This window comes from Aureobasidium melanogenum (genome assembly GCF_000721775.1).
Source record: "Aureobasidium melanogenum CBS 110374 unplaced genomic scaffold scaffold_39, whole genome shotgun sequence".
Classification (NCBI taxonomy): domain Eukaryota; kingdom Fungi; phylum Ascomycota; class Dothideomycetes; order Dothideales; family Saccotheciaceae; genus Aureobasidium; species Aureobasidium melanogenum.
Genome location: NW_024470091.1, coordinates 32,658 through 47,054, shown reverse-complemented (window position 1 = coordinate 47,054; position 14,397 = coordinate 32,658). Strand labels below are relative to the sequence as shown.

At 48.6% G+C, this 14,397-nt stretch overlaps 3 protein-coding genes across 3 annotated transcripts; all 3 read right to left on the bottom strand.

The window, feature by feature from the left end:
* Positions 1 to 281: 281 nt before the first annotated feature.
* Positions 282 to 2,226, bottom strand: M437DRAFT_31215 (uncharacterized protein; the record flags this gene model as incomplete). The annotated part of the gene is made up of 4 exons (XM_041019196.1): positions 282 to 806; positions 853 to 1,362; positions 1,411 to 2,047; positions 2,099 to 2,226. Coding segments are annotated over 4 exons (1,800 nt in total), but the record flags the coding sequence as incomplete, so codon positions are not given.
* A 2,365-nt stretch (positions 2,227 to 4,591) lies between these two features.
* On the bottom strand, positions 4,592 to 10,468 carry M437DRAFT_79356 (pectin lyase-like protein; the record flags this gene model as incomplete). The annotated part of the gene is made up of 39 exons (XM_041027161.1): positions 4,592 to 4,768; positions 4,868 to 4,916; positions 4,956 to 4,973; positions 5,022 to 5,116; positions 5,159 to 5,259; positions 5,293 to 5,409; positions 5,443 to 5,486; positions 5,520 to 5,677; positions 5,711 to 5,869; positions 5,921 to 5,993; positions 6,072 to 6,111; positions 6,145 to 6,249; positions 6,286 to 6,322; positions 6,353 to 6,565; positions 6,605 to 6,631; positions 6,662 to 6,708; positions 6,742 to 6,883; positions 6,941 to 7,017; positions 7,078 to 7,219; positions 7,268 to 7,356; positions 7,426 to 7,508; positions 7,569 to 7,775; positions 7,806 to 7,840; positions 7,883 to 7,932; positions 7,963 to 8,173; positions 8,219 to 8,325; positions 8,380 to 8,395; positions 8,426 to 8,438; positions 8,472 to 8,506; positions 8,540 to 8,664; positions 8,704 to 8,751; positions 8,821 to 8,869; positions 8,909 to 8,920; positions 8,957 to 8,964; positions 9,007 to 9,031; positions 9,089 to 9,108; positions 9,145 to 9,173; positions 9,207 to 9,233; positions 9,543 to 10,468. The coding sequence occupies 39 exons, from the start codon at positions 10,466 to 10,468 to the stop codon at positions 4,592 to 4,594; spliced, it is 3,936 nt and encodes a 1,311-aa protein (XP_040875027.1).
* Positions 10,469 to 12,990: 2,522 nt separating this feature from the next.
* On the bottom strand, positions 12,991 to 14,204 carry M437DRAFT_79355 (Zn-dependent exopeptidase; the record flags this gene model as incomplete). Its single annotated transcript, XM_041027160.1, has 2 exons — positions 12,991 to 13,965; positions 14,016 to 14,204. 2 exons carry the CDS (start codon positions 14,202 to 14,204, stop codon positions 12,991 to 12,993), a joined length of 1,164 nt encoding a protein of 387 aa, XP_040875026.1.
* Between the last annotated feature and the right edge of the window lie 193 nt (positions 14,205 to 14,397).

Genomic DNA, 14,397 nt, shown 5'->3' with positions numbered 1-14,397 from the left:
CGATGATGACAGAGTGCAGACAACGCTTGGCACGCCGCCTGGAAAGTCCATTTCGGCATCCTTTCGACCTTCCTCGACAATTTTTGGGGACCTTTTCATGACTGTTTTATCTGTTTCTCAATACTCTTTGCGGCAAGAGCTTGCAAGGTCTGGGGCTTGACTCGCACCGTTCTCACAGGCTCAACATCCTGCTTCTAGCTATTCTAGCTACTTCATGGCTCAAAGTCTGGCATCGACACATATGGCCAAAGATCTGTTGTATCAAATGCAAACAGTGCGTCCAGATCAGCGTTGTCGTACGACAAGAAATCCTGCACATTTGGCTGAAGAATTGCCATCTCGCTCGTCATTTCATCCATCCGCAATGGATCTATACTTGAGAGTTGTTGTGGTGTGACACTCAGCAACTGCTCAGACTTTTCCGCCTCAAATCTTGAGATGCACTCGAGAATAGCATCTAGATGTTGACAAAATTCTCTTGCCGCAATATTGCCCAGTCGATCTAATTGCTTCATTAGGTGATGTGCTGATTGGAATGTCTCCTTGTCTGCCTGTGCACTAGATCCGAGGCAGAGATTGGAAACTGCAAGGATGGTCGCAGCAGCATAGAGATACTGTGCTGACGAATAATCCAAAGCCGGAAGCGCAGTCCATCCCTGGGTTATGAGACGGCATGTATGCCTCGCTGTATGCACGCATGTCTCAGCCAGCATGAATGTAGCTTGAGGGATCTCATCCTTGCGGTTCGTCCGATTGGTAACATGAAAGACTTGCAGCAAAGTCGGCCGTGTAGCGAGAATTACGCACTAATATAATCAGCTACCGCAAGGAACATCAAGGCTCTCGACATACCTGGTTGAAAGATAGATGCAAAGCGACAATGTGCCAGCTCGCTGGCTTATCTGGCCACATCTTGACGCTTTCTGGTAACGTCGCTGACCAGTCTCGAAGACTCTTGAATATGGCTTGCACCTTCTGAACAAATGGTCGATCGTTCTTCTTGCGACTGTACAAGGTGGAAATTGTCTCGCCAGCAATGCTTGCCAGGCGCATACTCGCGCAAAGGTAATCGGCACTTACCACATCACCTTTCTGTGCATCAGTAAGTCCGTTATCCGAAGGTGGACTGACTTCTATATCGTCGTTCAGGATGAATGCAGAATGTCCGATCTTGCTGGCAATGAAACGATCGAGGGCGTAGACTGTCCACCACAGACGTGCTCTTTTCTGTCTCGCAGCTAGATCTGGCATCTGCGACTCTGTAATATTGTGGTGTAGACCTAACGTCATCGATAATCGCATTGCAGATCCAATGTACCAGTAAGCCGAATGTCGTCTGTTCATCGCCAGCGAATATATTGTCTGTTTGATCAGCAGTGATCCAACCAGGTCGCAGCTTCCTAAACTCACAAGACATATCAAGACTTCTACATGATCTGCTGTAGCGCGTTCTGGCAAAACAGGAAGCAGCTCCCTAGCTTTTGCGAAATATGGTAGTCCAGGGAATACCGCGTGTTGAGATTCGGCCAATCTGGGCGAGTAAACCTGGGCAAGTGCGAACAAGGCAAACAGCTTGCACTCTTGCATCTGATTGAGAGCTGTGCGGTCAGTATATGCCTTCTCCAGTATGCTTCTGACGCCGGAAAGAGAAGACAAATGGAAGCATTGTCCTACTGTTGCAATGACGGATTCTACAAGGAGATATGCTTGCGGTCGACTCGGCCATGGTGCATTCTCGTTGGCGGCTTGCCAGATTTGACCGTCTTGGACATAAAGCGTTCTAGCAATGTGAACCTCGGCCTGTGTGTGTAGAAGAAGCTGGCGTAAACGTGATGAAAATGCTGTACATGCTGCCTCGCCGATGAAGATGGGACTTTCATGTAGTGGGACAAACCAGGCATCATCTCGAACCAAAGGGTTTCCTGAATCGGTGGTGACGGAAGGCTCGGGCGTATTACTTTGACTCTGCTGTTGTTGATTGTCACTCTGCGGCGTCGAGACCTGTTGCTTGAGGCGCTCGATCTCCTTCAGAAGGTCATTGATATAGCTTCTAGGATGTTAGTCGCAATATCCACTTGATTCGATGTCAATGTATCACCTTTCTCGGACTGTAGTCTTTCGATCCTTGACGGGGTACTCGCATGGAGTATTGTTCGTGGCTTTGCAATTCTTGCAGGGCTTCTGACCATCACATTTGATCTTGTGCGAGTGGCATCGTTGGCAGCTGCGATCGGTACACTTGATCAGTTTACCGAGGCTTTGTTGAAGGCGGATAGCAACATACGCGACGCTCTTTCTCGGCTTCTTTAACACTTTGTTATCAGATGATCTCATGGCCCTTGCTATGTCTATACTAGACATGTTTGAACACAGAATGATTCCACCGGGTACGATATTACGAAGGTAAAAGCAAGATGGCAAGATGCTGTATGGCATGACTTCGCCTCGGTATAATGATCCATGTTGCCGAGGCCACTGGTATTACAAGGAAGAATGCATTTGACCCACTCCAAATTTCAGTGTATCTATGACAATTTGACCTGAATTTTTTGCTTGAGGCGTTATTCTAGTCATAAGGGTAAATTGTCTGGATTGTTTGATTGTGGTCTTCGTTTGTATGCTCGGTAAGACAAACATTTTTGCCGAAAGCGCAAACAAACTTCCTACCACAAACAACCATGCGTATTAGTGATTGTAAAGCCATGCTCAACTTCTACGGCATCAAAGATGCAATATTGATGGTAAGATAGCTGATTGTATTTTGTGTTGTCAAATATAAATATGTGCATTCTTCTTCAAAGTGCTTCTGGTCTTGACACTCTATCAGCCAGCTTCCTTCCCTATAACACGACATTGTTCATTCAGCCATATTTTCTCATTCAAAGAAACACAGGCAAGTCTTTTCTGAAGGTAAGTTTGTCATGTTCATACTTGTATTCAAGGACAAAAGAAGATCAGCCCGTCCTACCCGCTCTCTGCAACCAATTCTTACAGCATCACCACCATTCTCTCCCGCTACCTCTACCAACCTCTTCCGATATTTCTTTCCCTCTCACGAGCAAAAATGATGGTCAGTACGGGGGTCGAACCCGCGACCTTGGCGTGCCATATATCATGGGTGGATATCCACCAATATTAGCACCACGCTCTAACCAACTGAGCTAACCGACCAGGTCTAGTGGTAATTGCTTACCACGTGATGTTCTGAAAATCGACAGGTCAATACTTGATCTAATGAGCATGATCTGAGCAGCTGTCAAGAGCTTATCGACCACGTCTGAGGCCTCATCAATGTCAAGTCTCATTGACAAGTCGTGCATTCAACGAAAGCTCGTATGTACTTGCAGAGAGTACAGTGCACTCAACGATAGCTTGCATCAACCTACTATTCGTTGTTGCAGACGGGTGTGGTAGGTCTGGCGTGAAGCCTCAAGTGCGAAGCCTGGCATATCGGAGATCGCCTATACAGCTCACGGGCCCCAACCACCCTCGAACTCGAAAATTCTCGGTCAAAGAGCTTGGATAGCGTCGTTCTTTAAGGTTGTCGAACACTTATTTGCTCTTGGACACAAAGGTTCCTAAGAATCACTGTCACAAGTGCTCCGACAGTGCATAATCTGCGTCCGGTTGCCACAACTTTGCATTGACGATATCTTGCCCAAATGACATCGTCTGATCAAGCCGAGCACAGCGGTGAAGAGCTGCAGATCTATTCTGTCTGCTCGCGGTCGCAAAACTTGAAAGAACCAAGGATGTGACTCATTATATGTACCCACAAAATTTTTTCACTACCAAACTCGTCGGGATGATGGCACAGGGGTAATGCGCCCCCTTCGCATGGGGGAGATCCAGGGTTCGATTCCCTGTCATTCCACGTCTCTTTTGCCCCCCTGGAATAGGGTATAGGTGGTATGGTGATGTCAGGGGAAGGGTGTGAAGTTTTTGGCCCAACATCAAAATTTTGAGCGACACACAAATCGCCACCCAACAAGGCCGACACACATGAAAGAGAGGCTTCAGATGTATACGCTGTCCAAGTTTCAGACCAATAGCATCTGTTTTGGGTGAGATATCCAGGGTTGAAGCTTTCTGTAACACCCGGGTACACCTGCACACAGTAACTAAATACGGCGACCAATCAATGTGTTGCTCCCCTTGTGAATGAAGAAACACTTCTTGTGTACAATGCCAAAGTTCTAGGAGAATATCTTGAGACTTTGTTGAGATATCATCGGTCGGGTGTCGAGGCTTCGCTAGATTGTAGCGACCTAAGGCTAGCCACAACGACGACCGATCAACCCATCGGTCTTGAACATGTGTAATCTCTCTCTTTTATGTGCTTTAATAACATTTGAACGTATTGTCGATACTTAACTAGCAAGCTTCGGAAACCATCAATCAAGACGTTCAGATTCACCCACATGGAGCTAACACGATAATAAATCATCTTGGGCGGATGTTGTAGATGAGCGAAGAATTGATAAAACATGTACATTAAAAGCTTGTAATCGTATATAACAAAAACATGAATCTCATAAAAGGTGGCAGATCCTCGAGACAGCCCCTCCTAAATATTGAACGTCAGATCTTTCTAGTCCGTGCAAGCAGGTGCATTCTTCGCAGTCTTTGTAACAGTCGTGAAAACCGTAGATGTGCTCTTGACCGTCGTGGTCTTTGTCGTAGGAGCCGGCGTTACAGTAACCTCAATCGTGTTGCCCTTGAGCGAGCTAGTCTTGACGATAGTCGTCGTAGATGCAGGAAGTGTCGTCTGAATCGTGGTCGTCGAATCCGCAGAGTTGGTGATTGTCAAAGTAGATTGGTCAGCAGTGACCACGGCGGTGCTAGAAACGAGTTTGAAGCTTGTCACGGTCGCCGCATCAGCAGAGATCTTCTCGGTCGAGCTGACGGTGGCAATGCTGTAGTAAGTGCTTCCAGGTAGAGATACAGTATCATACTCGGTGCTGTATGCCAAGCTGGTTACTGTAGATCCTGCCACGGTCTGTATGATCGTTGAAGTTGACAATATGATCGATGTCGCGGTGGCATCGACTGCGCTCTCCGTTACAAGCTCTGTCGATGTGGCGAGTAGAGTGCTCAAGACTGTCGAAGTAGCTGCCTTGAGTGTGCTGGTGGGCGCAATAGTGCTTGTGCTGGTCACGCTAGTGAAAATGGTCGATCCTGCACTGGTGATCACCGAAGTCTTGATGTAGGAGGTCAATGTGGTGCTGATGAAGATTGTTGTGGTCCCAGCAGCACGAGCTTCAAGGCCTCTTCTGAAAAGTCTGGCAGCACCTGCAGTAGGAACACAAGAAGCGGTGATCGTCGTGCCCTTCGTGGTGGTCTTCACAGAGAAGCTCGAGACAGTCACAGTCGATGGTTTGAGAGTGGTCGAGGAGGTGACATCTGGAGCTTGAATCGTAGTGGTACTGCTAATTGTTATACCCTTCAATGTTGAGGTCTCGTAGACCGTCACTACAGAGCCAATGCTCTCGGTAATCGTGACTGGCTTTGGCGACGACGTCGAGGTCACGAGAAGAGTGCTTGTCGCCTTGACCGTCGAGGTCTTTCCAGCGACAGTGGTCGCGAAACAGTCAGTTTCAGTGCTCTTGATGGTAGTGTCCTTGCCAGCAATTGTTGTTTCGCTTGAGACGATTGAAGTCTGCTTGATCGTGACATCCTTGGCTGAAGCTGTAGCAGTAGCTAGGATGACCGAGGTAGACTTTACTGTTGTCGTTTTTCCTGCCTTTGTAGTCGTGGAAGTGACAATATCTGTTGACTTGACAATTGAGGTTTTCAGAATTGGCGAAGGTGTTACGGTGGTGCCATCATTTTCCGTGACATAGGTAACGAGTGTCGAAGTGATATCGCCCTGCATAAGAGTAGTGTACGTTGTCGCTTTCTGAATGATGGTGGTAGTAACCTGGGTCGTGATCAGAGGCAACGTGGTGGAGCTGCTGCTTGACGTTGTTGAAAGTATGGAGGATGATGAAGAACTGACGCATCCAGCAGGAGCTGAGCCGAATCCAGCGGTGAATGGCTGAACATCAACAACAGAGAAATCAATCCATGACGTGGTGGGGAAGAAGTTGGCCAACTGGAATTGACCGACATCTGTATCAGACAGCTGCTCTGAGAAGCTTGCACGGTTGCAAGTGTTGCTTCCAGGTCCGAAGTTGTGGTACTCGGCAAAAGTAACACCATCGGTCTGAGGAGAAGACTTGCTCCATTGAGCCCAACCTGCCGAGCCAACTGACCCATCAAGGTAGCAGCCAGCATACAGCACACGAGCAAAGTTGTTCCAGGGACGCCCCAGCGAGACATTCTTGAATCCGGAAGAGCCTGCAGCAGGAACAATAGTACACTGATCGAAGACGAATCCAGCAGACGTAGTGTTAGTTGCACGCTTGGCAGCAGTGATGGAGTCACCATCCTCGTTAGGCGAGATAGTCGAGTTGAGGAAGTAGCCTGATCCAGCACCGAAGATGAAATCAACATTTCCTTCGATATAACTCTTGAATGTAAACATGTTGCCAGAGATGTACAAAGTGTCTTGATTTCCATAAATCTGACAGCCGTGCATGAAAGCATACTTGCTACTCTTGACTGCGAAGCCTAGGGAGGCAATGTTCTGCTGAGTGCCGTTGTTGTTTCTGAAATTGACATTATAGGCATAGAAGTAGTTTCCAGTTGCATAGACAGTAGCGGCATCTACATCGCTTCCAGTGCCCTGAGTATCAACACCATAAGACTGCTGAATGGTAACCTGATTTTTGCTGTAGTCATCAGTCGAGTCCGAGTAACCCATGAAAATGGTAGTACCGCTCTTGTTGACGGTTAATTGCTCTTCATAGACACCAGGGTAGATGAAAATAGTAGCATTGGTCTTGCTGGAGGTAGGTGCAGCGTTGAGAGCGGCTTGAATGGTGTCATAAGTAGTGACACCATCAATTGCATTCTTCGAAACGATGAGAGCACCGTTAGGAGGTACGGTACCATTGTAAGAGCTTGAGCCAGAGACTGTCACATTGGTAGGGGTCGTAGTATTGACCACTGCAGGCTGTGGTGTTACTATCGAACTCCAGTAAGTCTTGTCGATCCAGACTGTATCATCCATCACAGAGTCTAGAGTGTATGTATCAGAGGTCAAGAGCGTGGCATTGCCGAAGGCTTGACGTGCAGCAACGTTGTTTGCCCAAGATCCAGGACCAACATTGTTATACTCAGCGAAGGTGATGTAGTCAGTGCGAGGATCGGTAGCTGACCAGACCTTCCAACCAGATGGGTTGATTACATCGTCGAGATAAGAGTTCTTGACCACAACAAGTGCATAAGCGGAGTAGGGACGACCCAGATAGACTGAGTTGGTGAGATCAACCGTCGCATCAGTAGCAGCCGTGAAAAGGCACTGATCAAAGATATAGCCACCAATGGCGGAAGAAGAAGCACGGCTCTGAGCGGTCATAGCAGACTTTTGCCTCTTAGCACCGATAGTGCAACCCTTGAAGAAACTCTTCGAGTAACCCCAGATGAAGTCAATGGCTCCAGAGATGTAACAAGATTCGTAGTACTGGTAGCCAGTAGTCGCACCAGTAAGGAGAGTGTCTTGCCAACCTTGGAAAGAACATCCGTAAAAGCCAATGTCGTTACCGTAGATCGAGGCAGCAAGCGTCACATAACTTGCTTCCAGTCCATCACGATTATCAGAGTTGACGAAATTGATGTTGTAGAACGATATTCTGTTGGATGCAGTGGCAATGGTCGCAGTTTCCGCATCGCTATGGCCACTGGGCAGAGGCGAGACTGACAACCCGCGTGCGAAGGTGACGGTTACAGAGTTATCCTTGTAGCTTTGTCCAGGACTACCGGAAGTGTAACCAATAACACGAATGGCACCAGGACGGTTGATCGAAGGAATCTGCTCGTTGTAAGAGCCTGCATAGATGAAGATAGTCTGATTAGTACTATCATTGGGTAGAGATGCAAGAGCAGCAGTCAAGTTTGTGAATGAAGCATTGTGTTGACCATCAGCCGAGACGATGACAGCGTACTGAGGAGGAACACTGCCGCTGTCAGGGTGAGCATTGACTGATGAGGTACTGGTAGGCCCAGGAACACCTGAAGAGGTACTGCTAGCGCTACCAGTGGTTGTACTTGCAGGGAAGCTCCAGGACGGCTCATAACTCCATGCTGTCTGATCAATGAAGCTGGTATCGCCAACCCAAGCTGAGAGACTGTAACCTGCAACCTGATCGGCGGTCATATTGGTGGCAAAGGAAACACGAGCAGTTCCAGAGATCCATGCTCCGGGTCCAGTATTGTTGTATTCTCCAAACGTAACATTGGAGGTTTGAGGGTTTCCAGTCGACCAGACCTGCCAACCAGCAGCATTAATGTGCTTGTCGAGGTAGCTGTTCTTATAGACAACCGTCGCGTAACTGCTATAAGGACGACCAAGGTAACTGGCGGCAAACGTGTTTCCGTAAGTAGAGGTGTATGTGACCAGACACTCGTCAAAAATGTAGGCAGCTGGAGTGCTCACAACACGGCCTTGAGCAGTGACACATGCGCCTTTGGTGTTTGAAGCAATAACAGATCGATAGAAGTATGCTGTTCCAAATCCCCAGATAAAGTCAATAGAGCCTTCGACGTAGCAGTTCGAGAAGACTTGGGTGCCCTTATTGGCGAGAAGAGTATCTTGGAAACCAATGAAAGAACAGCCATAAGCGGCCATATTGTTGCCGTAGAAATCAGCTGCAAGAGCGGCAGTGTTGGCAGTCTGAGGGTAGCTGTTGATGAAATCAATGTTATACAAGGCCAGACCAGAATTATCATTGGTCTTCTTTGCGTTGATGACAGGAGTTTGTTCGTCCTGGCCAGCGCTTGTGAGGCGACCACTAGAGAATTGAACCTTGACTTGGTTCTGGCTGTAGTCATTCTTGAAGCTAGTCGCACCGACAAGAGTGACTTTTCCGTTCCTAGTGATGCTGAGCTGCTCGTTGTAAACACCTGGTTCAATATAGATGGTGTATGGCTTGCTGTCGTCGGGAAGAGCGGCAATGGCTGCAGAAATGTTGTTGTATTGGCAGACCGTAGCATTTTGAGATACTACTAAAGTCGCTGATGGAGTAGGAGTAGCGCAGGTACTTGAACTGGAAACAGACATGGTAGTACTGCTAGAAACACTGTTTGAAGGTGACGATACAGACGACGGAGTCGAGTTCGCTGAAGAGATACTGGCAGAGCTCGAAACGTCTGAACTTGAAACAAAAGAACTCGAGACTGATGAGGTCGAGGTAGAGGAGCTAGAAGCGGAGGAACTTGAGATAGCGGCTGTTTGGGCGGCGTCTGATTTCTGGATCGCGCTCAGAACACTAGCGTCTATCCAGGTGGTGTCAAATGAACCGTAGCCGGCGAATGCGTTTCCAAAGACTTTATCGATGGTGAAGGCAGACACCTGATCAACAGACAATTGAACATCGCAAACCCCAGCTCTGGACTGTGCATTGGCTGATGAATATGCACCGGCACCAAAGTTGGAGAACTCTCCATAGTAGGCAGCATAGTTGCAAGAGCCGACGTAGAATCCGCTGGGCGCAATCAAGCTTCCAAGATTGTTGTTACGGAAGATAGCTTGGGTGTAATTGGCATTAGGTGCTGCAAGATAGACATAGGAGTTGCTCAATCCAGCTTTCTGAACAACAGAACTGGAGTCAACTACCAGAGTAGCGTTGCCGGCAGTTGTAGTACCAGGAGCATAGCCTTTGCCATACATAATCAAAGCGTTGGAAGCGGTGGGAACGATAGTAGAGCCATACACATAGACAGTAGGATAATTTGCAAATAGTTTGTCAGGGCCTTCCAGGTAGCTGTTGGCGATCAGGGCAGTTCCGAAAGAGGAGAAGTACAGACCAGTGCTGCTTGAGATCAAAGCACAGTTGTAGATTCCGTGTTTAGAGCCTCTAACATATAGGGCAGGAGCAGTCCCAGATGTGGCAAGGTTGGTCAAGTTCAAATTTTTCAATGTAATACCTGTATTGGTTGAAGTGATGCTCACGACACCATTCGCACCACTTGCAATAATATTGACCTGATTCTGTGCCACGGAGCTAGCAGTTGGACCGATGATCGTTACGGTTTGACTTCCAAGGATTGCAACAGATTCTGAGTACGTGCCCGCTTTGACAACGACAGTAGGGACACCACTATTTTGGGCAGCATTGACGGCAGCATTGATGGCTGTGAATTGAGCCGAACCATCAAGAGCAACAGTGATTGCGGTGGCCAAAGGAGAAGAAGTACTGGAAGAGGCGATGGTTGTTGAGGCGGATGAAACGAGAGAAGAACTCGATGAGCTCGACACAATGAGAGAAGTAGTGGAGGAAGCGAAAATTGATGAGCCAATCGTCGAGTTTTGGCAAGCCGCAAGTGCAGCCAATCCAAATGCACTGGACAGGATTGAAGTCCTCATATTGGTGGTGGCCGCCTCCCAGAGAGGGGTAAGAACGAACGAGAGGAGTGGTGATAGAGTAAGAAACTGCTTGTGAGAGAAGATCAGCATCAAGGGCATGGCACTTACTATATTTTATAGTGAGAGAGCATATACAGAGCTCAACATCGTGCCTTTCGGCATCGCCGAGCTACAGCTAATTGGATCGTCGGCTTGGAGAACCGACTAGATCATGGGCGGCCATAGACTGAGTCTATGCGAGAGCGTAGAAGCTGTGGATGGCGGTCCCTGCTACTGTAGACGGCAATCTGCACGTGTAATCCTCCGATGTGGAGGCAAACAAGCGTCAAGCCATGCATGACACTAATAGAACATAGAGATACCAGCAGGTAGGTAACTTGGACCGAGAGTAGGGCTACAGCATTTCCTAGTTTGAAAGTCCATTGCCGCGCGAGATCGTGAACCTCAAGGTACACCTATCGCATTTTGTCGACGCTAGAATTGGCAATTTCGAAGATCGCTCATCAGCCTGGAAATACTCTGGCTACCAATTGAGGTTTTCTCACGCAGATTAGCAGAATCAAGGTTATCGGGTGAAGAAGATATCTTGCGGTTTGCCGGCACTATGAGTGAACTACAAGCCTTCCCGAATGAGCTTAAGGGCAGTGATGAAGTTTCGCAACTTTGGTTGCTGTTAAGCGAGCATAGGTCCCGTCTGCAGGAGAGCTGCACCGTAAGTAGATCCATAACATGTATTCTTGCACCAACTTCGTTGGTTAGTATTGTCGTCTCTGGCCCACACAAGACGAACAACTCGCGGTCGTTTCGAACCTTTCCAGCTTGTACCATGTCTAGATATCTCGGAAAGCATAGCGAAATTGGAGAGAGCAAGGATGCAGACTTCTCTAATGGCTTGTGGGCGACAACATCTGGCTCGTTCCCGGAAGATTGCCAGCCGGAAGCATGGATCGCAAAAGTCCACCACTTACGAAGAGATCAATGCAGTGGAAATTCGTTGCGCATGTGGTGAAGAGAGAAGGCTTGAGGTATCGCTTAAACACAGCCACCAAGTCACGGACGAATTGGCGGTGCTCCACCACCAAAGGCCGAATTTGGACTTGGGCGAGAACGTTTCAAGACCCACAAATTACCCCGAATAGTCGTTAGAGATCTGAAGCATGGTCCACCGGCACGCAGAGCAGCTGAAAACAAGACCACAAGACCCATGTGCGTGATGAAGGAAGGAAGCGACACACATCGCGAATTTTGCACAGCACTCTTGTCATGAAGGATGCAAAGTTTAACCACGCCCGAATCAGGCTTCCACAGGGTCTTCGAGTGAAGTTCTTCTGACTTGGTGTGACAGCTGCACAGAACCATCACCCTGACCAGGCGCTCGGGATCAAGACAATCCTCTGCATCGTGGACGATCATCTTGCGGGGGTTTGGAAACGATTCTGAAGAGCGCGGATCTGCATGCCCCTAAACGACCAGTCACCATATCGCATTTAGCAGATTGAAAGCGGCTCTCATCAGGGCTTTCAAGGCACCAGGAACACACATGCTCGGTTCCAGGAAAAGAGCCCGCACCACGGCAGAAGCGGAAAAATTCTACCAGTGAAGATATGGTACAAGGATGGTACATGCATGTATTGCGGGTCAGGCCGCCTTTGTCAATCATCCTTCATGCATGCTCGCCCAACAAGCTCAGGATCAAGATCAAAGACAAGCTTTTCCTTTCCTTGCCTCTGGGCCAGATGCATTCTTTGGAAATGAACAAAGCATTTGTGGTCAGAGAGATGTAAGCCGGTGCATTGAACCTGCTGTTTACTAGTATTTAGTGACTCGGATTAGATAGAGTGCCGAACTGATCTTTGTTGCACTCCGGAGTTGTGACCGCTATGCTTCGTTGCCGCTGGTAGTAGCCGTTGCCGTATGGCGGTCAGACGCTTAGTTCCGGTTCTTGAGATAGGTAGGGCTCTGTTCTTCACGATGCATAGCCACGATTTGGGCCTAATGCGACAAATCAATGCCTCGAATCGCCTAAACTTGGTTCGGCTACAAGGCTGAATCACGTTCCCGGCTGTCTATACACATAGCTCATAGTCGGGTGTACATGCCTTCATGATCATGGAAAAATTGTTCCGTCGAGCTGAACAGAGCTGAATATCGATCCTGACGTGGACCTGTCAAAGCTTGAAGGATCAGCTGCTATGTTATCGTGCTGAATCGATCCCTCTTCCTCTCGCGTATGGATTGACTTTTCGAAATTGCCGCGAGCGGCATACCATGTTTGGATGCCATGAAGATGTGAAGTCAGTGGTCTAGATACGATCACAGCTCATATTGAAGCTATAGCATAGCTCGTCAAAAGCGGAAACTTGCCATGTAGATCAAGACTCAACGGAGACTCAACGGAGCCGTTGCACAAAGATAAACGAGTAAAAAGATTGATTAGATAGTTACAGATATGATTGTGTGAAGTACACCAACAACGCCTCTCCCATGCAAACATGCAGTTCTCAAGGACATGATCAAGCCGGTCAGAACTTGGCAAAGGCAAGCTCAAAGGCAAGACCAAGAGTAAGCTTTGCGTGCTGGAGCATGTGATCGAAGTTCAAGTACTCGATCTTGTCCTCGGTAGTATGGATCTTGTTGTCGCTGTACTTGAAGTCACTCTCAATGACGAAGGCACTTGGGTAGCCGGCCTTGCTAGCACTGGCGTGGTCAGAGCATGCGTAGCCACACTTGGTCAGAACATAAGGAATGTCACAGTATGTGGTGACAACCTTCTTGATGAACTCAGTAAGACCAGGGTCGACGAAGTCGGTGATGACGCCAACGCTTTCGGGCTCGCCTGCGTCAAGCGTCTTCTGGACGTATCCAGTCATGTCCTGCTGAAGCATGGCCTTGACATCGCGACCAGCCTTCTCGTATGTTTGGAAGATAGCTTGGGATCCGAGCAGACCACCCTCTTCAGCACTGTACCAGTGGAACTCAACAGTGTTGTCCTGCTTGCCTTGAACGATGTCCTGGTTGAGCAGCAGGACACGTAGTGCCTCGAGAATCGTGACAGTGCCAGAACCGTCATCATCAGCGCCCGGCGCAGCAAGAAGCGAAGGGAAGAAAAGGTTGATGCTGTCCTGATGGGCACCGATGACGACGGTCTTGTTTGTCTTGCCAGGGAGAGTGGCAATGATCGAGTTTTGTCCCCAAGCGTGCTCAAAGTGCTTAACGCTTGCACCGTGTTTCAGAGCTCCAGCGTGGGCCAGAGTGTCATTGACCTGGCCCAGCAGCCAGAATGATGACTTGGCGCCATATTCACTCTTGTAGTAACGTGTGTGGAAGGAGGTAAAGGTCTCCAGGTGCTCGTGCATGTTTGACTTGGTCAGGTTACGGGCAAGACTCTTAACAGTCGAGTTGTATTCGGTATGGGCTGGGAATTTGACAGCTGCGTTGGACTTGACCACGGAGCCCAGGTCTGCTGTGTCGGTGATGTCGAAGAAGGAAACGCCTTCCTATCATGCAGTCAGTACAGTCTCTCTATCGTATGTTGGAAAAGACCTACCCTTCTCAGTGCCCACTTCTCAGCATCGGTCACCCACTTGGTCTCGCCAGGAGCAAGCTCGATCAGGTACTGCTCAGGCGACATGAAGCCCTGCACTTGCTGGGCTGCATTTTGAGCAATTCTAGGAACGCTGAATGCCTGTACGGCAAGACCGGACGCGCAAGCGGCAAGGATGGATGATGTCTTCATGGTTGGTATTGGTGGTCGCAGAAGCAGAAGATGAAAGATAGACCTTGTAGCTGGACGTGACTGCCTAGCGGTGGAGAGTTGACCGAACAACGCTTGTATCGAATGCGGCAGGCACGCACGTCATCGTCGGTCCTCGGAAGTCGCATGTGATCCTCTTCGAGTGTCGCTTCTTGCCGCACCAACAACTTGAGCT